This window comes from Pterocles gutturalis, unplaced genomic scaffold (assembly GCF_000699245.1).
Source record: "Pterocles gutturalis isolate BGI_N339 unplaced genomic scaffold, ASM69924v1 scaffold39972, whole genome shotgun sequence".
Lineage (NCBI taxonomy): Eukaryota > Metazoa > Chordata > Aves > Pterocliformes > Pteroclidae > Pterocles > Pterocles gutturalis.
In genome coordinates this window covers 21,388-45,539 of record NW_010114184.1, presented here as the reverse complement: position 1 = coordinate 45,539, position 24,152 = coordinate 21,388, and the positions used below count along the sequence as shown (strand labels likewise).

Sequence of the window (24,152 nt, the reverse complement as noted above, 5' to 3'; positions counted from 1 at the left end):
CCCTGGTGCCGGGGGGTTCCTCTGGCACCTTTCCGCCCCTTCTGTAGAAGCCTGAACGGGGGGCAGCGATACTCGTAGGCAGCAGCGAGGCAATTTTCTTCTGTAAAATCTCTTGGCGTGGTTACTAAAAGATAAAATGGGGATGGAGGGCTGTGATGGATAGGGCTGTCTTCTTTTATTTGATTTTTTCAGGTGTGCTTGTGGATGACATAACGTTAAACCTTCTGAACATTAGAAGCAGCCACGCAGGATAGGCTTAGTTCTAGTTCTTCTGGAAATGTGATACTGTAGTAATTTATTTATTGAGCGTTCATTTGGGTTTGTTAGGAAGGCGTATTTCTTAAAGGTGTCATTTGTCTTACAGCTCAGAATTATTTAAGATCAGAGTCCTTTCATAAAGTTATTTGATGGTATGTTTTCCTGTATACTTGGGTGGTTCTTCAGTCTGCTGAGTATCTTGCCTGTCTGTGGTGCTCGTAACAGTATCCCTGCTGCTATGGGAAGGAGCCATGGTTATGTACTGGCTTTGTGGAGGCTAAGACTGTGGCATCGTGGTAACTGTGAAGCTACTTTCTATGTTGCCCATTATTGTTTTTAGCTGTTAACAAAGTAGCTCTGTAGAAAAAGATCCGTGTGGCATTGTTCCTTGTTCATTCCTTGCTCTTACACTGTGGTTCTTGTCAGAATATTGTCAGGGGGAGGGGAGGGTTGCTTGGTTTGTTGTGAGACCAGCCCTTGGCATAGAAAGGTATGCTTCTTACTAGTTGTGTGTTTCTGTGCTCGGGTTCTCCTTACAGCTGAGTGTTGCTAATAAGACCTAGCGTTGCGGAGTGGTGGTAGTGAAAGGTTGATGTTTGCCCCCTGAACATGGTACCGGGATGGATTACTCTAGGTAATACATATACTTTCACCTTGAAAACCAACAACAGTTTTACAATGTAAAGCTGAAGAGAGCAGGACAAAAATCAGTGATTTCCTGTCATAAGTTAAAGTCAGTACATTATAAAGTGTAAACGTTAAGTGCTTGGGTTGATTAAAAAAAAAGTTTTGTGGAATTATTGAGAAGGTGTCAGCTGCTTTTGTTGTCGGTTGCTTGTATTGAAAATGAGGCTCTTGTGTGTGTGTTTCCGACTTTGTTCAGAATTCAGATCACTCTGCTTCTGTAATTCCCTTTTTTTTTTCTGTCATGCTATCTCCTAAAGTGCTTTTTTTTATTAATAACTTAATTTCTCACTTTTCTTCAAGCTGTTGCCAGGATTTGAGAATTGCTTTTAAGTTGTGGGTGAAGAGGGCATAAATTGAGGATTTAATTTGTAATTGGTTGTCTGTGTAGGAGATGTTCAATTCCCATGAACAGAAAAAGAAGTGAGCCGTAAATCAAAGCCTAAGCTGTTGTTTTACACTTTGCTGTGATAGAATCCTTGCAAAGGATTTGATTTAGTCTTCAAAATGCTAATGGCAATTCTCCCCTAAATAGTAACTGTTCAAAAATAACATTGCTTTTCTTCTGTTACGTACATTCAGTCGTGTACTTCCTTTAGTGTCAGCCTTCGCTGTGACAGTGTGACTGTAAGAGATGGGTTCTACTCCTCCTCACATGAAACAACACAATTGCTTGCAATCTACCCAGATTTTACCTGTGCAGGAGAGCTGATGTTTATATTACCGGGGAAAAAATATAACCTTGGTTTAGTTTGAAGAAACTTTAAGTGAATTTCCTTATAGATTCAGACTGGCATGCCTGTCAGAAACCTGGTTCATGTCAGCAGTTGGTGTCAGTTGGGGCTGTTAGCAACCATGTCACTCTTGTTCTCTCCCTCTTCAGCCCGGAAGAGGAGGAGAAGGGAATTCACCTGTTCTCTGTACAGCGTGAGCTCTTTTGGTGTAGGACAGTAGTAGCTGGACACTCAGACCTGTAGACCAGCTCTGTCCCTGTCATAAATGACAGGTCAAAGGATATTGTTGCTTCAGGGACCTCTGGTGTTCTAACTAAAAATAGAGTCCCTAGGAATTAAAACTGCTTCTCTTGGGAGACTGCGTGTCCTCCTTGGTAGTTGGGTCTTCAGGTCTTTTGCCCTACTGAAAGATTTGTGTTAGACAGAAATGCTGTTGCTCATTACCCAAGGAAAAAGAAAACCCAGCAGGCCTCTCCTTCCAGAAAGCAAAGCAAGAAAAAGGATCCTCCATCGGGGGGGCAGGGGCGAGAAAAGGAAACACCACCAAGCCTCAGTGTTGCTTTTATTTCCAGTCACAGTTTACTGGGGCGGTGCCTTGAGCTTTGAGCTCATTCTCAGTGAAAATATTGAAGCTGTGGAACACTGGATGTGGTGGAGCAGTGGAGTCTGCCCTCCTTAGAATGTAAATGCAGATTGCTCTCTTTGGTGTGTAAAAGAGCAAGACAAAAGATTCACAGCCAGAAGACAGTTCGGTTATAGACCAGGTCCAAATGTTTGGATGTGGTCTCTGCTCTGTGTGCTTCGGTTTCTCATGTGAACATCATTGGTCTGATGTATGTGATGATCCACTGAGTGTTCTCGAGAGCCCAAACTGTAGGAATCCAGTGAGGATTACGATTATTATTACACCACCCTGAGTCTTCATCAGATCTATCTCTTGGCAGTGTGTGATCATCTTTAATCCGTTTGCTGCACGGGTGCTGTAGGTCTGTCCAAGAGGGCCAGGTGATCATTTGCAGCAGCCCAGAGCGTGGTAGTGAACAAGAGTACCATTGGTAAGGGTGATCAGGTGATCTGTTAACATTAATCTCTGTCTTACCTGGTCACGCAGTTGTCCTTTTTATTCTACCAAGGCCGTTGCACGCACACTATACATTTCAGAGAGCCAGACTGGGAGCATGAGGACAGTTCTTGTGATTACTGGATGTTATGCATTTCTGTCTGTTTGCCAGTAGTGGTTAGTCAGGACTAGTTTTGAATCTGACATGCAAGTCTATCAAGTAATTTCTTAGGCATTTAAATATTTGTGTGCTTTCAGTTTCAAGTTGAACACCGGTGGCCAAAGAGCATGAATGATCAGTCTCCAAATGCAGCACTAAAGATGAGCCTTTTCCTCTGCCTCAAAAAAAACAAAACAAAAAAGCCAGGCAGAAATCCCCGAAGAATAATTTTGAGTGACCCTCTTAGTGTTCATAGAAGGAACTGTAGATCAAACATCTCTATTTACAAATAAAATAAGAAAACTGTGTGAACTGGGAGAGTGCTGTAAGTCCCAGGGAAGCCTGGCCAGAACACAATAAGAAACTAAAATGTCCTGTCGGATGGACAGTGACCATCTTGAATGTTTCTGTAAGTTTTTCTAGATTAATTTGACATAACAATAGCTTCAGAGCTGCATTCGCTAACGTGCAGAGTGTTTCCTAGCTAAAGCCTTCTGAGTTACTATAGAGGCCCTAACAGTAATCAAAATGTAGATTTCTGAATCCATACAGGGAAGGATCTGTTCATTGTACTTATGTACCAGTTCCTGTAGGGGAAACTTGAGACTCTGCATTATCACCAGAGGCCTTCATCTGCTGTTCCTCCAACAGAAGAATTTAGAAGGAAATAGATCCCAGCCCAGGAAGCTCACCTGTGCCAGGAAGTTCAACACCATTGTCTGTCTCTCACCGTACCTTTTGGGAAGTCCTGTTTGTCTTCAGCTGAGCCTTGGAAATCTGTCAGGGGATATCCAATTCTGTTTCTTTTTGATTCCTTTCCATGTGGTGCAGGAGGCAAAACAAGAAGAAAAGATTCTCTTTTGCAGCTTGGAAGTCATAGAGGGAGTGTGCACTTATGATCTGTATGAGGAAACTGTTGGGATAGTCCACCATCCAATTCTAGGTTTGAATTATTTGGAGACATCATCATCAGTTTCAACTGTTTCAAGCTCACTGTGGTAATATTCCTCAAGTTGTCTCCTTCATTCCTCAAAATCGGGGCGAGTTTCTTCATCTTCTTGGCTCTTATTTTAATTTGTTCAATTATGAGACAAAAAAAAAAGTAATGAAGGCTGTTGCTGTTAATACAGAATTTTCTCCTTGTTTATTTTCTCATTGCCTGGGGAGTACTGTGGAATACCTGGTGATCTGCTACAGCCCCCCTTGCATTTGAGTGCGCATGGATGACAGTGCTAATCTGGGTAAAATGCTTCTCAGAGAGGTCATTCCATTGATTTATGTGATCTTAAGGTCATTCATGAAGAGCCTTAAGCACTTGAAAAAAACAGAATAGGAGAGTTAAATCTGAGTTCCACACTTTGTACCAATAGAGGTTCCAGGCTGGTGCGTGCTCCATTTTTCTGCTAGCCTGGTCAGAGTAGTCAGATATCCCTTCTTACTTCCCATGCCTCTTGCCAGACTGTCGAGATGCAGGTAACTGATGTTTCTAGGCTCTGCGGAAGCACGTCTGGAGTATCTTCTGCAGAAGCTAACATAGAGATCTCTTCACATGCCTTTAGAGGGGTGTTTGCATTACAGTATTTCTTGCAGGGGTCCCAACAGGCAGCGATGCAGGCGTATGTTATGTTGCCAGGCAAGATAACACAACATTTTTCATTGTATTGACAGATCATTCATATCTGGACTGATGGATTCATGGCTATCATTGCAACTGTGGTGCTGTATTATTAAATGTTGCAGAATGCTTTCATGTCAGATAATCAGACATTTCCTAGCCCTCTGCAAATGGACTTTGAGAAAGGTCTTCTGCAGGAGGATGGATCTTGAAATGCTTCTTACTGACCCAAAGAGGAAATACTGTGCTTTGTGTCAGGGATTTGAACTTTGACTTCCTGCCCTGTTCCATCTCACAGGTAGTTAAGGTATGTCTCACGTAGGAATCCTCAGGAAAGTACTAATTTTTCAGCCTCAGTGCTGATTGTAGTCCAGCTTTGGTCAAGACAGCGTTTAATATGTTTATGTGATAAACCCTTCAGCGCAGCTCCCAGACATGTTCTATATCGTATTATAAAAAATGTAGAAGAAACTTGGCAGAAATGTATTCTGGCAGAGATAATTGATTAGTTCAAGTCCAGAACATTATGAGAGAAAGCAGGTGAATCTGTGTTGGACTTGAAGAAATGGGAACAGGGAAAAGGTTTTTGCTTTGTATTGCCCAGCCTAGTGATCTTTAGAAGCCCTGATCTTTTTACTGTTCTGAACATCACGGTGATCAGTGGTTTGGATCTAGTGTACTCTCCTGTCCTGTTCTAGCAGCCCACCACAGTGTTAGCTGGGTCAGTAGAACCCCTTTCTGAGTCTTTAGTTATATTGCTTATACCAATATTTTATGGTTGCTATTGTGCTGGTATCCATAGCTTAAGTGAAATACAGCATCTAAGACTTTATAAGACAGAGCATAAGGAAAATCTCTCTTAGGCTGAAGATTCACCTTCTCTCAACCTTTTAGTAGCAGTTATGTCTGATTTTTTGATATGGTGTTGATCTTACTTCAGAGTTTTTTTCCCAAGTTACTTTCAAATCAGGAGACCAAGTTGTCCATACTGGCTGCTATGAAGATTCTTTAATTCTCCCTGAACAGGATGACATCTTTCAAAAATGCTTCTTAGGCTGTCTTGGAGATGGAGATAAGACTTACAACAATGTGGACTCTTGGACAACATTTGAGCATATCATGTTATGAGATAGCTTGTTGCATGTTGTCTCTTCCATTGGGCTCAATAGGTACTCACCATTTAATTTTTTTTCAATAAAAAATTTACACATGGGTCGTTTCAGTTTCCTGGTGGTTCTTAAGTGATGCCATGCTATTGCTTTCTGCTGTTGGAAGGCTGTCCTTTAAATAGGTAATGCTCTCTTAAATGCAATGACTGTTTGCAGTCACCAGATGTGCGCTTATTACAGAGTGGATGGTTCAAGCAAGAGCAGCTCCTGCCCTCGGTTCATCCATTTCTGAAGTACAGACAGACAGGACACTTGCAGCTTCTTTTGGTTTCTGTGGAGTCAAATATTGGATTGTGTATTGGCCCAGTTCCTTTGCTGCCTTGTCTTTGGGAAGAGTATCGAGATTGGTAAGGACCCAGTGCATGCTGCTAGTCAAAAAGTAGACAGGAAGTCTGATATATGCAAAACATTTATTTTGAAGATTTGCATTTATGTTACGGGAAAGAGCACTCCACAGATAAGGATGATGCACAAGAAGCGGGGGAGGAAGAAAACCAGCTTTTTTTTTTACAGCCTTTGTTGTTTTTTGCTTTTAAAAGTGTAAAATTATGGAAACAATAATTTATCTGTCACATAAATGTAAACAGCTATTATGTTCAAAATTTTCTCGAGGTATTTGCTAGGGCTGTTCAGTGAGTATTTTATTGATAATTTTTTTAATGTGTAACTTGAGAAGAGGGAATTTGCTTATTTTGCAAGTTAAATAGTCTTTAAAATTAGTAGCATTAGTGAAAACACATACCCAGTCTCAAGTGCTGGTTAATGAAGGCTTGCAGGGCATAGTCTGTTGGCAGCTCTTCAGTCCCATGTGCAGTTTGTGGAGGGAAAGCTGTTTGATCCACTGTACTTCCCTGACCTGACCTGACTGAGGGTGAAGCAATCAGGATCTCATCTGAGCATTTGGCAGCTGTAGGAGAAGAGTTTGATAAACTGTTCACTGGGCAACAGGTTGCAGAGACTCTACCATGACAAACTCCTCGTGGAAAGGAAGAGCAGGGAGGGTAAGGGATGGGACTGAGAACTGTGATGGATGGTGGGGAAAGGGTTAGAAAGGCTTAGGGAAGTAGGAAGCTGGGCAGATGGCAGTGGAGACTGGGAAGACAGGGAGTGTTTAATTGGAGACCAGGAAGGCACCGTGGTTATTGTGGCTAAATACTGTGACAGACATAGTTGATCTGTCTTCTGCGGGATCCTGGATTGATGTTGAGATGTAAAAGATGACGTGTGACACTGCTTGATAGCCTCTTTTTGATAGTGGTTTTCTTCTGTTCAGTTTTCTGTAGCTTTTTAAAGTCAGAATTAACAAGATTAGCGTTTTTCAACATGTAATCTTGGGTTCCCTCTCCATTCAGTACAGAGAAGGGAAGAGCCTTACTCTGAACTTTTGGAGGAACCTGCTTCCCATTACCTGTAGAAGGAGCCTGGCAGGACCAGTCTTCTAAGGCTCCAGTTAGCTTTTCTGCGTGTTCCCTCTTAGTGAAAGAACTCAAGTGAGACTTCTGTAGTCACCATGTTCCAATATTCCTGTGCTGCAAGTGGGTGTCTTAGATACACAAGGTCCATGCATCCTAAATAATAGTTTCACTTATAACTTAAACATGGATGGATCTAGTCTGTTCTGCTTGAGCTTTCCTATGTAGAAGCAGTTATTAGGAGAGTGTGAGAATGCATTAATTGATTTGAAGTACTCGTAAGAGTTTAGTGGAGTTGGAGCCTGGTGTACTGGACTCTGAACGGACTCATAAAGCCAGAATGAGATCTTGGAGTTGTGCTAGTAGTTATCATATAAGCAATTACTAGAGGAGTTGTCAATAGCCCAGCTGAGAACATAAGTCCATTTCAATGTCTGTGTGCATGCAATTTTGGTATTTCCATCTCAAAAATAGTATAACAAAAGTAGAAACTTAAGGTGTGGGATGGCTTATGTATGTGAGACAGTATTCAGCCAGAAAAAGATGATGATGGGGATGATTTGGAATGGGGAGGTAAGAATGAGAGGTTTGCAAAATTCTGGATGTGTGAAAAATGTAAATTGGGAGTTGTCTCTTCTACAAGAGCTGAGGGCATCAAAAGAAATAACAAAAAGAAATAGTAAATAACAAAAGAAATAGTAAAATATGGAGCTCCTGGCTACAGAACGTCATGGGTGCTAGATGTTTGTGGAATTACAACAGTGTTGGACAAACTGATGAAAGAACAACTTATCAAAGGTCATTATATAAAAAAAAATCACTTTTGCCTCAGAAGGTCCCTGAGCACAAATTAGCAGGGTCTGAGAGTGTTACAGGAAAGTACCCTTGTATACATACCCTCTCTCAAATTCTTCACTAACCGCTTGGTTTAGACCACTGTCTTGATGGAATGTGGAGTTATGTGCATTTTCATCTGATCCAGTATGGTTGCTTCTGTGCTCAGTGTTGTATTTCCTTAAAAGTAACGTCAAAAAGAGAAAGATAAGTAGTAACTCAGCAGTGCTGAACTACAGCTGCAGTAATGGAACACTGCTATGAGATTTCTACCTAAACCCTTTTTTCTGCAGAGTAAACCAGCCCAGTAATCTTGGTCTTTCTTCACATGTTGTGTGCTCCAGCCCTCTAACTGTCTTTGTACCCCTTCATGTGCTTATATCCCAGATGGAGGACTGAAGCTGGACAGGACGTTCTGGATGTGGGCTCAAAATTGTTAAGTAGAGGAGAATAATCTTTTCCCCTGATCTACTGCCTGTGCGATGCGATCCCCTGTGTGGTAACAGTTTGTCACTACAAGGATGCACTGCTGCCTCTTGTTCAGCCTGTCCATCAGGATCCCCACCGTCTTTCCATTGGGTTGCAACCTAGACAGTTGGTTCCCAGCTTCTGGGATTGTATTCTGTACCAGGTGTAAGACCTTTGTTGAATTCAGGAGGTTTGTGACAAGCCATTTCTGTGGCTTTTTGAGATCCTTTTAAAAGGCAGCCTTGCCATTTAATGCATCAGTTGCCCTCAGTCGCTTCCCATTTGGTGTCATCCACTGTCTTGCTAAAGGTGCAGTCTGTCCCATCGTCCCAGCCATTGATGAAGATAGTAAACCATCTCAAGCTCATAACTGGCTGCCGGGTAGGTGTTGAATCATTAACTACTAACTTTGCACGTGACAGTATAGCCAGTTTTTCACTTGGTTTGTAGCCCACCCATCTGCTTTTGAGACCTTGCTGCTTCTCCCAGATTGATATTTTGGAAACTTCTTAAAATATTGGGGCTTGGTGAGGGGAGGCTAAACCACTTTCTGCCAAACAGTCTTGCAGTTCAAAAAGTAACGTAACTGGAGATGTTTTCTCCTGCTACAGAGACTGTGGGGTACCTAATGGGTGAACTGAGATGCTCTAGCCACTTTAATGGCAAAAAGAGGAACTGCTGGTAAAATTTCATCTGGCAAAGGTTCTTTGTTGTGAAATGCTTCGGTGGGAATTGCTCTTGAAGAACAGGAACTTCCTGTTACTGAGCTGTGAAGTATTCCTTGCCTGTCTCTGGTTCTGGGTCGACGCTGTGTAATCTGTTTGTCTGCAATTTGTGAAAGACAGCTTTCCTGAAATTTTTTAATCATAGTTTTCACTGTGAGAAAAATTTTGAAGAAGACCTTGCCTCTGTGAGGTGTTTGCAGGACTTAAATTTTCACCATTTCCCTGAGTTTGAAGGAAGGATTGTAGAATACTTTATGAAATCTTTCATAATTTGTTCTCAGGGATAATGGTATAAAGCTCTGTGAGCAATAACGTTCTGTATGGCATACAAGGTGGTGGTAGTGTTAGATACACGGAAATCTGAAACAACACAGAGAGCGTGGGCACGGAGAGCGCACAGAGCTTCCTGCTGATTCAGTCTTGCTTCATGTCTGCAGGGTGGAAGAGGACCCTGTGCCTGCAAAGCTGGTGCGATATGAACTGCCTTGATCTCAGCGGGGTTTTGTTTATGTTCTGAAACCTTTTAAGTGTTAATGTTAGCTTCTGTTAGTAGTCGCGTGATCAGATGCGTCTAGTTAATATTCATGTGGCAATCTCCGATGCTTTGGCCCAGATAACACGCTTCCTACTCTAATAAGGTTTATTAAAACCAGCTGTCATATAATGAAACTGATACTGAAACAGTTCTGTTTGTTGCTAAAGGAAAAGGTAAGCTGTACATTGTGTCTTGTTCTTGATTAACTAAATCCAGTTTTGGCAAATAAGGGAGTTTGAAGGTACTTTGTGCTGTTCATCTGGGAATTTCTGCCTCCATTAGCATTCTTGCTATTTGGAGAATGTTTTTAGTTTTCTTTCCTGTATCCACTCCAGACATGTTTTTGCTTTATTCAGTCACTTTGGACTGCTCTTCCAGGTGATGTGGCAGATGGAGGTGTGTGTATATAGTAAAATCTAAAAGAGAAAATGTTGCTTGTGTATAGCTGGTTTAAGCCCGTCTGCACCATTCATCTGAAATAGCAACTTGAACTTGTTTTCATCCAGTAGATTCCTTTCCGTCCTTTCCATCCTTTCCTCAAGTCTGAGAACGCTTTTGTTTTGGGAGAAGAGGGACCCAAGGAGTGTCTTCCTGGTGGCAGCAGAGCGCTTTGCTGAGGTGATGTTTAGACCAAAGAAGGGGCTAGGCCTGGAACTGGAAGGCACTTGGGTAGCATACAATGAGATGTTATACTCGCTAACTGGATTTTTCAGTTGGTTTTATAGTTATGTGAAATGGTAGCAATAGGAAGGGCACCTGCTTCACAACAAATGAGGACAACTGATACATGTGTGTCTTTTAATCCCAGATGCATGTGAAAAATGTGTGAGAAGTAGCTGAGTGGTGTTCTGGCAAGAAGAATTCTTGTCTCTAATGGAAAGGATGGTTTGCTGTCTGCAGGAGAAGGTCACACAGCATACTAGCATGAATGATAATATCTCCTAAACTTGAAGCTTTATACCCACACTTCAGAATAAAAGGGGGAAAATTAAAATGTTATTTTTTATTCTAACAGTAAATTTTAAGGACTTCTGCAGTTCTTCGATTTGCTTCTCTTGAGTTTTTGGATTCTCTTGCCTTTAAATAGTTTGGTGTTCAAATCTAGTGATACCAGGTTAATAGGATAGATAGGGCTTTTGATATGAAACTTTCTCCGTTTAGCTTCGCATGGTTGCAGTATTTTGAAATGAGTACTCAGATATAGTTTGGATATTCTGGTTTAAATTGGAAGTGCAAAAACTGGTTATTGGTGCACGTAATGTCTGTGTTTTGCTGAGCTGATTGGATTTCTCCAAAAATGTTGCTTTAATTCATAATCTAAAAACCTAGTTGCATTCGTAGATGGAATTTATGGATATTCCTTTAGATATTTGATCGGTCTTGGATCTTAGCATTATGGAATTAGTACTGTGATGCATGTGTTTACCACTCTCTACTTTATAGCTTCAGAAGAAAGTGTTAGTTTACTGTAACTTAGAAACTATTTGGGCTTTTTTTGCATGCTGTGCATCAAGAACCTCTTGCAAGAGCATTACTTTGTGCTATGTTTTAATGCCATTTCTGACCAGCAGTTTTCAGCGTGAATTAACTTCTTTTTCAATATTAGAAAAGATCAAAAGTGTTACTATCAGCATTAATCTGCATCTCTTCATGGTGGTGGCCATGCATATTCAGATGAAAGCCACTTTCTCTTAAGCTCTAAAGCTTTGAGGCTAAACCTATCTATAGCAGCGAAATGGAAACAAGCTTCTTCGTTCTTCTACTTCTTGAAACTCAACACTAATTCTCCAATTAGTTTGGTTCATCTTAATGCCTGCAGACAAGGGGGCACAATAGATGCTGCTTAGTCTGTTACATATTCTCCAAACAAGTTTCTTTTCTGTAATATTTTTATAGGTCAGATTTTGATCACAGGAAATTGCTGATCTCTGTTCTGGGTTGTTCGAAACAAAGAAAGCAGAGGGGGAATGTTCCTTTTCTCATATTCTTCGTTTCTGCACTCTGATGTTTATTTGCTTTTGTTTTAAGTTTTCAGGTTGCTGGTTCTGAGGTTGGTATAGATGACATACCATAATGTAGTATGCTATTGGGCTTCTGGCGTGCTAGCAGCCTGCCAGGTTTCCTTATAGGAACTGACAAAAAGCTTAATGACTTTTGTGAGTTGTTTTGGTTGAGACATTGGGAGAAGCTGTGATCCACTTGTGCCAAGACTGAAACGCAAAATTGTTAAAAACTTTGAATGACTATTTCTCCTTCCCCCACCCCAAAATAAATGGCAGCTGAAGGAATTAGCGCTAAAATGAGAATAACAGTTGGGTTTTGATGACCTGGATTAAGTAATTTAGTGAGTTTGTGTGAAACTTTTCAGCTGTGATTTGTGAAGATGCAGATCGCTAGTTACTATCCGTAAACTTAGCCAGGCTGGCCAGGCAGGACACAGTGTTGTAGTGCGACCAGGTTTCCTGGTTCTCAACCTACTGCTTTGACTGTATGACCAGCTATATGTGAACTGTGATATAGTTTGTGACTAGCAGTAGAACCATCTTGAAATGTGTTTTCTGAACTTCAAAATTAAACTCCTAAGTTTGCAAAATAGCTTGTCAACAGTTCAGAGGCTGTTCAAAGTGTAAACAGTCAATTGCAGAATGTGTTTCCCATGGTGCTGGGATGACACTAAATATTGATTGAATCATTTTCTTGAAGCTCCATCAGCTTAGGCTAAGTGAGCTTGTTTTGGTTTTGTGTGCTTTGAATAAAATACAAATGGCAACTGTAAATAACTTTCTAGAGTTAGTTTGGCCAAAGTCTTTGTGTCAGTGGAACCAACCAAAATATTAACCAGCACAGTGAGAATCACAGCTGTTAGGCAATATATTTCTTGTGCCGTGGTTATAACTTTTTAGGTTTTTTCTTAAAATATTATGTTGATTAGGCATGTTATCTACCTTGTTAGGAATCTTCATTGGCTCCTAAAAATTGAGATTTTAAAAATTGGATAAATTCCTACTTATACAGAAGTCATTAGTTAGCCTTTTGGTTGTTTAGACATTAGATTTCTCTAACTTCTCTACAGAAATTATAAAATAAGAATGGTCTAGCCTGGAAAGCCACAGTGCTGGGGCTCCTACAGGCAGCTGAACTCTTTGTCATTGGGTGTGAGCATACTCCTCTGCTTGACAGGGAAGAAGGAAAGTGCAAAAGACTGTTCATGGTGTTGGTGCTGGCAGAAAAGGTGAGCTGCTTTTCCCGTTTTCTCTGGGAAGAAGGGCAAGTGATGGATTGAAGAAAGTGTCCTGTAGCGATCTGTCACTTGGATCACACTGAAATAGACTCCAAACACCATGTAAATCTAGTGAGGTTTCTGGTTTAGGGCATCAGGCACCTTTCGGTTCATTTACGTAATAGTTTCCAGTACATTTTTGAAACTAATACTTTTAAAGATATTAAAACTTGCATTTGAATTTTTGTCGGAACTGTTCTTTTTCTGTAGAATGACTGACTTCCTTGCCCGCAGCTGTGTTGTCTGTAGAGTCTTGTGTGAGGAACTCCAGTGTGTTGGCAGAAATACAGTTTGAGACAGTTGATTTGCCATTCAGAGGACCCTTTTCTGTTGAGCTGGGATTAACGACTTCACAACTATCAAGTGTTTCCAGGGCTCTTGAAGTGTTTCTGACTGTTACAGCGATGATTACAATTGCAGTTCACTTCATGCAGGCAAAGGCCTATGACCTATATTTTGAGAGTATATGAGTCATTGTTCCAGAATTTTGGTGAGAAGGGCAGCTGGCAACTATTCTTGACCTGAGTTTTTGAGAAAGGATACCACAAATGCAATGTGGTCAGGTTGATGTGCCCTACATTTGGAGAAGTTTTAATTTCCATTTAACTCTGTCAAAGTGTGAAGATGACAGAATTCTGTAGCTGTGTTCATCTGGATGCTAGCTACTTAAATGGTAGTTTTTAATTATTCATAATGACAACAGTATCCAGTGTCTGAGGAAAAAGGAGAACAGAGGCAGGACTTGATGAATGCAAAATTTAACAAAACTCCTGTTCCTGTGCCACAAGAAGAGAGCTATGCTGATGATCCAGTGATTTCAGCTTTGCACTTGGGAAGATGCGTCCATATACTTACAGCATACATGCAGCCTTGCTTCTGTAGCAGCAGCTTACGCTTACCACAAATAAAAGTGATTTGCCTTCTAATCAGATAGCATGTTACCTGCATTTAGTTTTACAATCCATCCAGCCTTAGACACGTAGTAATGTCAAGTAACATTAAACATTTCTGGGGCTAATATCCGTTGCCACAGCCTTTCCCTGTTTATCTGCCGACAGTCTACCTCCACCCCCACCAAACTTCTCTGATCTGTTCCTGACATGACATCTGCAGCGCTGAGCACAAATAAGCTCTCTCAGTGTCTCGAGGAACATGTGTAGCATTGGCACATGTTATCTGCTGTGTGTAGTTTTCAGAAGTTTGAGTATTGTTTTGCTTGATGAAATAGTATTAATCAGCCTTAATGGTAGTTTAGCAATTTTCTCTCAATTTTCGTGCTGATTTGTACAGTTTAATTCTTATTCTTGATTGTCAGCTAACATCAAGTATGTCAGGCATCTACATTAGGCTTGAAAACACTAGTTTAGGCCTCCTGGTAGGAGCAGGACTTGAGTGATGGCTTCTATTATAGGAATAAAATGGTTATAGGTGTTGGTGGGATGTAGAGATTTTGGTTGTGTTTTTTAATGTAGGAAATATAGAAATTTGGTGAAAGTTGTAGTAGCTAAAGTGCTAGTTTTTTATCATTTCAAGAAGTAAAGATTTTGCTGAAGTGTTACATTACTTTTGGGAACAGATATTAAAGGTAATTTATAAAAACTTTCCACATTTTATACAAATTTTCTAATGGATTTTGCTTTTTATCTTTCCCTTTATAGCTAAACCAGGTGGACGGGTGAAATGTCAGTATATTTCTGCTGTGGATAAAGTGATCTTTGTGGACGATTATGCAGTAGGATGTAGGAAAGATCTCAATGGCATCTTACTGTTAGACACAGCTCTGCAAACACCTGTTTCAAAACAAGATGACGTGGTTCAGCTTGAATTGCCGGTTACAGAGGTAAGATGTGGAGAGGGGAAAAAAGAGTATGTAAATAACTGTGTCAGAAATACTGAAACCAGACGTTTGACCCTGAGTTTCTAGTGTGATATTAACAGCATGTAATGGAAAAGTTTCTTAGTTATTAGGGCAATAGCTTTTTGCAGTTATTTGTGTCTCAAACAAATAAGAGCTTGCCTTTTCAAGAGCACATTGTTTCAGATGAAAGAACTTTTTAGTGACCAGAAGTAAAGACTCATTTCCACAGCTTTGTCAGTGCTTATGTATGGAATTTAGATGTACTTCTAGAAGTCAGTCTGGGCTGCTAGACATCCTTGAATTTTTTTGTTTCAGGATTTCAGGGGAAAAACAGACAATTAGAATCAGCTAATATGGTGTTGCAACACGTGAAGAATTAATGCTGGAATCTAACTCTCTTGCTAGGTCGGTTGGCCTAATGAAAGACTTTTTTCCATGCAAACCTGGTTTCCCTTTTATGTTTGGGCTTTCACAGTTGTAATGCGATTTCTCCTGGGTTGAGACGATATAACCAAGCATTTAGTATCACTTTAAGGGAATCTAATGTGTAAATGTTTGCTAAAGAGTGTAATGCTTAGGATTTTGTTGCATTGGTTTACCTTCAGCTAGGATAGCATTTATTAGGTTGAGGTAGCATGTGCGTTCTTATTTTCTAATGTCACCTAGTACAAGATAGCTAATCATTGCTTCTGTTCTAAGGCACTTGGTGATGAGGAAAGGAACTTTCACCTTTGTAGTGGTCGCGAAGTAGTAGACCTGGGAAGTAAATCTATACAACAGTTTTAATTACAAGTGAGGTTAATTCTTTGTTTGGGAAAAGCATAGAGCATCTGCCAATGGTAACATTTAGAATAGTGCTTACAGTGGAGAAAACAAAACTGGACTACTAGACCCAGATCCGGAATCTTTAAAGCACTCTGAGAAAAGAGCGCTTCCTGCTCATCTCTGTGGGAAATAAATTTATAGTGAGTGATCCACCACCAGCAAAAACTTATCCTGAGCATTGATCTAAAATATTTATGTGCTCTTGGAGTACTGAGTAATAGGTACTTACTAGGAACCAAGAACGTGTGTTATATGTGAGGTGTTTAACTACTTGTCTTGAGTAGGAGTAACAGCAATAAAATGTTGCTTCATAGAGGTCTCCAGAGAGAGTTTTCCAGGTTCCTCAGGCTTGCTGCCACTGGCATCATTTTTACACCCTCTGTGGGTAACTACAAAATCTCTGTATGTGTGGCTGAGTGTGAAGAGACAGACAGAGGTCAGCATTTCCTTTCACAAGTTTTGCTGTCACTGGTTTGCAGTCTCAAGTGGTTCAACACAACCTATAAGTTTCTGTCAGTTTTAGCTGAAAGTTCTTTGCTTCTGAAGAGTTTAGAGACCCTTATTTCGAGGTTAAAATAGAGCACTTCCCCATAAAGATCCTTCCTGTAGAAAAAAAATGGAAAATATTATAGTTCAGTATGAAGTAGTAACAGATTTGGGGAGTTCGTGGCCAAATCAGGGAGGTGGAAAGAAAAACATGAACAGTCTTCAGCTCTTTCTTTTATTTTTAAAGAGGAGGTACCCAGAGCTCAGAAAAAGTTAGTAAATATTAAGTAAATATCATACAAACACATCAGTCCAAATCTTTCATCATAGGAAGGTCAAGAACCTTTATCCAAGCAAGAGCCTTCATTTTTTTTTTAGTGTCTAGAACTTTTCTGCAAATTTTTGCACTTTATATAAGTAGTCTTTTTAGACGATTGATCTGCTGGTGTTGCAGTGCATCTTTATGCATTTCTAATCAGCAACATTGACAGGTTGTGATGCAGCCTCTATGCTGGCTTCACCTCCCCATAGAACACTCAATTTATGAACTTCCACAGTCTGTATGGACTTCTGCAATCTATCTTTTGTTTTTCTGTCATCTACAAGAAACTTGAAGTATGAGACACCACAAGAATTGTAATTGTCTTTTTAATGAAATCTGGGAAACAGATATAGCCTTAGCTAGGGGACTGATTTGCCTTATTCTGTCTTTCTTCCCCTGAATCCCCAAGGATGTAACTAAGTGGCCATTTGGAGCACGTTGTGGCCATTTAAAGGACAGGCTGGCTGTGTTGCCTTTGGGAAATATTCCCCTGTGTTTGTAATTTGAAAGAATTCATGTAACATTTTTCAGATGTTAGCCCACCTAACAACAGATACAGAATACTCTGTGCTTTGCACGTGAAGTGTACCTTTAAATCTTACTTGTCGACATGAAGTTAGCAGACAGAGGGACAAGCTAGAAACAGATGGGACTTGGAACACAAAAAGTCTATAAATAGATGTTTAGTGTCATTTCCTAGATGCATTATTTCTGAGTTTTAAGAATTTCTAGATTCTAAACTAGCCTGTTTTTTTTCTGCCTCATTTTTCAGCTTCATTATACTAGCATTGTAAGTAATTTATCTCTAATTTTGTTGCAATGTTGTTTTTCTCATTATCATCTACTTTTTAAGATACAGAGCTACTCAGAAAAATGCCAAGACTTGGTTCTTGCTCTCACTTTTTCTCCATAAATCTGAAGGAATCCTTTGGAGGGAAAGCATTAGGCAATAGCTGTCTCCTTTGCGCTTGGCTTTAGTATATTTTCTAATTGTTTATATGACTGGCTTGTTTAATGTTTGGTAATGTTGCCCTTGAGGGAACCTGTAGTACTTACTGTCACTGTTGCTGAAGTTTATCCATGGATTGGCCTACAAAGTAAAATTTGGAACTGATTACTTAATTCTGAGTCTTTTATGGGAATTTATGCTGATACAATGTATGATAAAGTGAGATATGACAAATTGCATTTCCCTGAGTAATGAAACAGGTGTAATTCTTGTCTGTAGTTACTCAACGTGGATGCTAACTTTTCTTGCGTATCTGCATTTTAGGCTCAGCAGCTGTTATCTGCTTGCATAGAAAAAGTAGATGTTTCTAGCACAGAGGGATATGACTTATTCATCACACAACTGAAGGATGGTTTAAAAAATACCTCACATGAAACAGCAGCAAATCATAAAGTTGCAAAGGTAAGAATTTGTCTCTCTACTGTCTAATATGGATTCCCAAACCTAATTTGCTTGGCTACGATTATTGAAGCATACAAAATATTTGGCTTAGCGTGGTGGATTTTGTTTGAAGAGGGTGGGATGTATTATATGTTCCTTAGTTCCTCTGTATGAAGTTTCAGTGGTTCAGAGAACAAACATAATGATAAACCCAATTCATAAACCCAACTGAGCTTAAAATCTGAAGTTACTGACTTCTCTTGTAGTATGGGCATGTTGCTTTTGTGTGTCTGTTATGGTATTATTTCCTGAAATCAAGAGGGTGCAAGATGTGTGTTTGTTTTTGCTTTTGACACTTTTGGGATCTACTTGTTGTTTAGATGTTAAAATTTTTAAATATAAACTAGGCACTTTTTTTCTTAATTTAGTGGGCAACGGTTACGTTCCACCTTCCTCATCATGTTTTGAAGTCTGTCGCCAGTGCCATAGTAAATGAACTCAAGAAGATAAATCAAAATATTGCTGCCTTACCTGTAGCATCCTCTGTGATGGATAGGTTATCTTACCTCTTACCCAGCGCACGACCAGAACTTGGTGTGGGACCTGGTCGATCTGTGGACAGGTATTTTAAGACAAAATAAGTAATGAATTTCACCCCTTAGTTAGATCAGAATAAGCTCTTGGATTACTTTAATTAATTTGCCAGAGGAATTAGTGTTAATCTGTACTTTGTTGCTCTTAGACATACCGCTAATTAGCTGTTCAATGCACGATGCGCTGTGCATATTACTAAACTTAGAGAAACCTTTGTGGGTACCATAAGAGTGTTTCAATTCCAACTTTAGTGCCAGGCCAATTGAATTCACTTTGGTTTTATTCTCAACATACACTTTCAAAGGTATATTTCAGTTGCAGCCCTAAATATAGGTCCCTAGGTGGTATTGTAACGTTAGTTTGATTTGTTCACCTAGGCTCTCTTCATCATGTTTGATTAAGGGTTTTATCTGAGCAGTCAGGTGTGTATGACTAGTTACTTAAGTTACTGGCTTTACTCAAACTAGTACTGAAACCTTACTGAGACTGCAATGTTGAGATATTCAGAAACTGCACAGCTTCAAGAGCATATGTACACCTCTTTTGAATGCAAAGAGAGTGCTCATTTGTCTGCCAAAGACAGAGATGCATACTCTGCTGCATCGTGGAATCAGTTCCTTTTCCTTCATACAAGAAGGAGTTATGCCCATGTGTTTTGTGTTTTAGAAGTTTAGGAAGTTGTTACCTTTGCAGAGTATATACTTGCTGCTTGTGAGCTCGCAAGTTGCCCTCTATGTGTTGGGGGTCAGAGAAAATTTTACCTTGGACTGTTGCTTCGTCTCTTTCTGATCCAAGTAATAACGTGTACACAAGCGAGTAACCCATTATTTTAACCTTTGTAAGCTGAAACTAGTTAGAATGCTGATAAATCTTTTAAGTCTATAAATTAATTCCTTCTTGAAAGGTTCTATACAAATACTATTTTGCAAGCATATTGTCATTTCTTACAGCTCCAATAATTTAATAAAATTTATTTCATCTGTTACATCCCCTCCTCAAGCCTCCAGGGGCTTGGCTCTGTACCTCTCCATGTTGTGTTTTTGATTAGAGCTCTCTCAGATCTGTCTCTTAAGATGGTATAATGTCAAATTAAGACAGCCTTTATGTGGGCATTGCAAAAATAGTTTACTGCCTTGGTAGGTAATGTTTACTGTATCTATTCGTTTATAAGATGACAAAAATCTCCTGAAATGGAAGGGCAGAAGCAGGAAGCGAGCCACTTTTCTGTCCAGCAGCACTAGTTCTTGCTATGATATTGTACATTTTCTCTGTAGATGTTGAGTTGCAGAGGAGTTCCTATTTTGTAACTTAGTGGTTTATAATTTAGGTATCATAGTATGCAGTGAGTGATGAATGTATTCAGCTAAACCTAAAATATCGCTTTGGAGTGTTTTTAAAATATACATATTCATATCTGTTCGGTTTATAAATCCAGATTTTTGTAGTAGTTGTCATGTTAAAAAACTTCTCTAGTAGTTCTGTTGGGCTAGATTCTGCATCCTTCCTTGCAGAGGAGTAGCTTTAAATATCTGGTGCTTTTCTGCAGTTACACCAAATAGGTTACCTGGGAGCTTGCTGTATTAATCTTGCTCTTAAGGCCTGTAAGTTGTATTGCTTTTGGTCTTTTGCTGAGGATATACTTTAGGAACCCTAGTGAGAGAACTTTGTATTTTTCTGTAATTGTTAGTGGTAATTTTAAATACATGTTAGAGATAAGTATCTGTGCTATTTCTGATGGTTACTAAAGCATTGAAAATATCTCATAATTAGCTTTCTTTTTTATTCTAAGTGGCAGTTTTGGGTAATGTAGAAATTTTCCCTGTTCTAGGTCTTTGATGTATAGTGAAGCTAACAGACGGGAGACATTCACTTCATGGCCCCATGTGGGTTATAGGTGGGCACAGCCAGATCCTATGGCTCAAGCTGGGTTCTATCACCAGGTAAAAGGTGGTGTTGTTCTTACTATTTGCTCCCTAGGTAAACGTTTGGGGAGTTGTTTTTTGTGTTTTGGGTTTGTTTTTTTTTTTATTCCTTCAATGATACAAAAAGCATAATGAAAAAGTTTGTCATTCAGCTCTTTAAGTTTCAGGGGTTTTGCGTGCCTTGAGGTTGCTTCTTTTTTTGTTCAGATTGCAGAAAATACTTGTCTGAACTTCAGCATGTAAAACACTTTTAAGTATCAAATTGATCTGAGTTAAACAGCAATAATGAAGATGAAGTTGGTTGTTACATAGAATTTCTCTTTCTCCTTGTTAGGTTGTTAAGTAAATATCCTTACTTCTAATAAGTAACGCAAAAAAAGCAATCGGCTTGATATCAGAGTTCTCTAACGATGCTTTCTTAGTGGGACATAAACTGTATTGTCACAAACAATGGTCCTAGATCACATTACTAAATTATTAAGCTTACTGAATAAATGCAACCTCAACATTTTATTCCACAACTTTTGCACTTGCTGTGCAAGCAAGTGGCTTTCACAGGTGTTGGTTCTGAATCTCTTCTATAGTAATGTGGTGTATCCTTTTTTTAATGTGAAACACTGCCACTTTATAGTATATAATTTGTGACCTTTTATATGTTTGATGTGATACTTTGCTATGCCACTAGAAGAAGGAGATGACTTGATCACCTAGTTAAAGTGTTTTGAGTACATAGCTGTATAAATTTCAAGTATTTCTCCTTATTTTTATAGCCTGCTTCATCAGGAGATGACAGAGCCATGTGCTTTACATGTAGTGTGTGTTTGGTGTGCTGGGAGCCTACAGATGAACCTTGGTAAGTTTAACTATGTTTGGAGTAAATATTGTGCTGAAGAAGTTAGAAATCTTTGGAGGACAAAGATTAACATGATGTCGATGGGATTTCTGATGATTTTAGGGAGTGTCACTGACAAGAATGGATTTATAGAATTGTTCCATGGGACAAATTACAAAATAATTCCCTGTACTGTGTCAAATTTCTGTATAATAGTAAACATTGCTTCATCTTATGAGATAAGTAACCCTAATAACATTGGAATTCTAATTTACATTCTGTAGAATTTAGTCTGTGCTTTTCTTCGTGAGGACATGATGAGCTACTGCCTTTAGGACAATTATTTTTTTTAAATGTAGTAATTATAGTAAGAGCACTGTGTGTAGATTCCTCCATTTGAATATGAATACCCATTAAGTGATCTAAGGCTTTAGTACAGACTGCTCTTGAGAACCAGCAGGGAAAGCTTCATTAGTAACTTCAGAACTCTCTCCTATGGTTGGCTGCAATACAGTAAAAGCAGTTCAGTCTCAGCTTCACTTCAAGGGCTGAGCTTATATATGATGCTTATATTTTTCACAGTAAGAAATCAATATTTGCTATGTTTGTTTTTAATATGAAAAGGTCTGAACATGAGAGACATTCCCCAAACTGCCCATTTGTGAAGGGTGAGCACACTCAGAATGTACCTCTTTCAGTCACACTGGCAACAAGTCCAGCACAGTTTCCCTGCACAGACGGCACGGACAGAATAGCCTGCTTTGGGTCTGGAAGTTGCCCTCATTTTCTAGCTGCTGCAACAAAACGAGGAAAGATCTGCATATGGGATGTTTCCAAACTTATGAAGGTATACAATATAAACAACCAGTTTTTACTAACTAATTACTGATTAAGCATATCTTGATTTAAATCAAAGACCTCTTCTGTTTTTTGCTGTTATTTCTCAGGTCCACTTAAAATTTGAGATCAATGCATACGATCCAGCTATTGTGCAACAACTTATGTTATCAGGAGAACAGAGCTCAGGGGTTGACTCAAGGAGACCAACATTAGCATGGCTAGAAGATTCATCTAGCTGCTCAGATATACCGAAATTAGAAGGAGACAGGTATGCCAATCTACAAAATTAGAAATATGAAATGCTCCTGTGTAAGCGGTGAATGCAGTTAAGTCATGCTTTGTGAAACATAAGATTGGGAAGATTCTTTTTTTCATGGAGGTAATTTTTTTTGATCACTGTTTACCTGCACACAAGTCAACACTTAAATAATACTAAGTTTCCGTCTTTAAAACCAGTTCCATTTTATTCCTGCTATGTTAGTTTTATATAGTCCACTAACAGAGATGCAAATCTCATTTCTGCTCTCTGCTGATATTCCAGAGGCAGAGAAAGAGAAAGGAATGTAAGTTTTGGAACAGCTTTTCATTTTAGTTATGGATTATGCATTTCAGGTTTTGATACTAAGGGCTACTCGTGGACTTCTGAGACATGCTTTTCTTTTATTGATTCTCTAATTTCTGGTTATGTCATTCTGAAAATAAATTATGTAGATGTGCTAGGAATTGCTTTCATTTTGTACTTTTAACACATGCATATGAACTCTAAGTAATTAGACAGTCCTGTTGCAAGCTTTTAGGTAAACTAGAGCATTCGCCAGTGCTTAGGAAGTGCCATGTGAGAAAAAGCAGTAGTCTTTTTTTCATGCTTCTTACAGTCTGTTACTGGAGACTCCTTTCTTACATTACCAAAACTCAAACAAAAGAGTGAATAGTTGTTGGAAAACTCAGGACAAAAGGTGTTTGGGGATCTTGATAGTTTTCTGAATGTTTCTTCTTAAACATCAGCATCACAGAAAGTAACAGTACTGCTACGTGCATGGGAAAGTAACCCTTTGGTTTTAAGCTTGCTGTGATTCTTACAGTACTGTAGAGCAAATATCAAGGTTGCCCTTTTGGAGAGGGTATGTAGAAATGTGGGCAGCATCAGAGTGTGGGGCCTAACAGCAGCCCCTGGGACCTAGACTTTTACTGTAGCTTTGGGGCTGTAAACTCCTTGAGAGTTAAAGAATTAAGCCAATTTAAACAGCTGGTTAAAGGACCGTACAATCAGTACAATCATCCTGCTCAGAATTGGAGCATCTTTAAATAATCTGTATGAAATTTACTATCACTTTCCCATTCAAGGGGAAGCTGGATAAGAACCAAAGTATTGAATTGTTGCTGTCTTGTCGTGAGGTGAAGGTTGGTCAGGTTTGAGCCAAAAAAAGATCTATTTCTTGGGCATGAGGAGGAAGCATCCAGTTTGTTGAAATTCGGGAGTCTGACGTGGTGCTGTGAGTAGTTATACCTGAAGCTGCAAAGGCATTACTGTTCTTCCTGTGTGTAAAGAGCCTGTAATAGGAAATTGTTTCTTATATTGGAAAAGCCACATGCGTAAAATCTACATATATTCTTAGAACAATTGAGGGGCCTATTCCTCTTGAAGAGGTATCTTTAATAGAATCTGCTTTCATGAAAAAATGATTCATCCAGTAGTATTGTAGTATTTTGAAAAGCAACACACTGTTCATACACCCTTTCTGTACTAGCTACAAAATTGCCTTGGTAGAGTTGAAGACCAGTCTGTCAGCTCCACCTTTCAGGGACTATTTTGAGGAACTTTGAAGAAGGTATTATCAGTATTTAGAGGTTTTGTTTGGTTTTGTTTTTCTTGGAAAGATTCCTGAGAACTGGCTTTCATTTTAATTCCGTTTATGTCTGAATTGTTGGGAATACAATAGTAGAATGAGGCAAATGGAAAGCTGGTCTACTGGTTCCGTGATGGAGGAAAAAAAAAAATCTTTATATTGTTAGTGTGTGTGACCAACTCATCAATGGATGCACAATGATGACTAAAAGAAATGCCGGGTTATAAGACATATTGTATTTTTGTACTATTTTTTTTAAACTTAATTAAAAATAAGACTGCAGCTACAGAGCACATGGTGTC

At 39.3% G+C, this 24,152-nt stretch overlaps 1 protein-coding gene across 1 annotated transcript in view; it reads left to right on the top strand.

Moving 5' to 3' along the window:
- Positions 1-7,596: 7,596 nt before the first annotated feature.
- The window catches only part of LOC104462703 (baculoviral IAP repeat-containing protein 6-like), a gene marked incomplete at its 3' end in the record, with an annotated part of 37,660 nt that continues 21,104 nt past the window's right edge, over positions 7,597-24,152 (top strand). The window contains exons 1-9 of the mRNA XM_010074760.1: positions 7,597-7,665; positions 8,631-8,775; positions 14,593-14,774; positions 17,699-17,836; positions 18,244-18,437; positions 20,238-20,349; positions 21,102-21,184; positions 21,788-22,010; positions 22,111-22,271. Of these exons, the coding sequence (XP_010073062.1) occupies positions 7,597-7,665; positions 8,631-8,775; positions 14,593-14,774; positions 17,699-17,836; positions 18,244-18,437; positions 20,238-20,349; positions 21,102-21,184; positions 21,788-22,010; positions 22,111-22,271 (1,307 nt within the window). The remainder of the gene's footprint in view (positions 7,666-8,630; positions 8,776-14,592; positions 14,775-17,698; positions 17,837-18,243; positions 18,438-20,237; positions 20,350-21,101; positions 21,185-21,787; positions 22,011-22,110; positions 22,272-24,152) is intronic.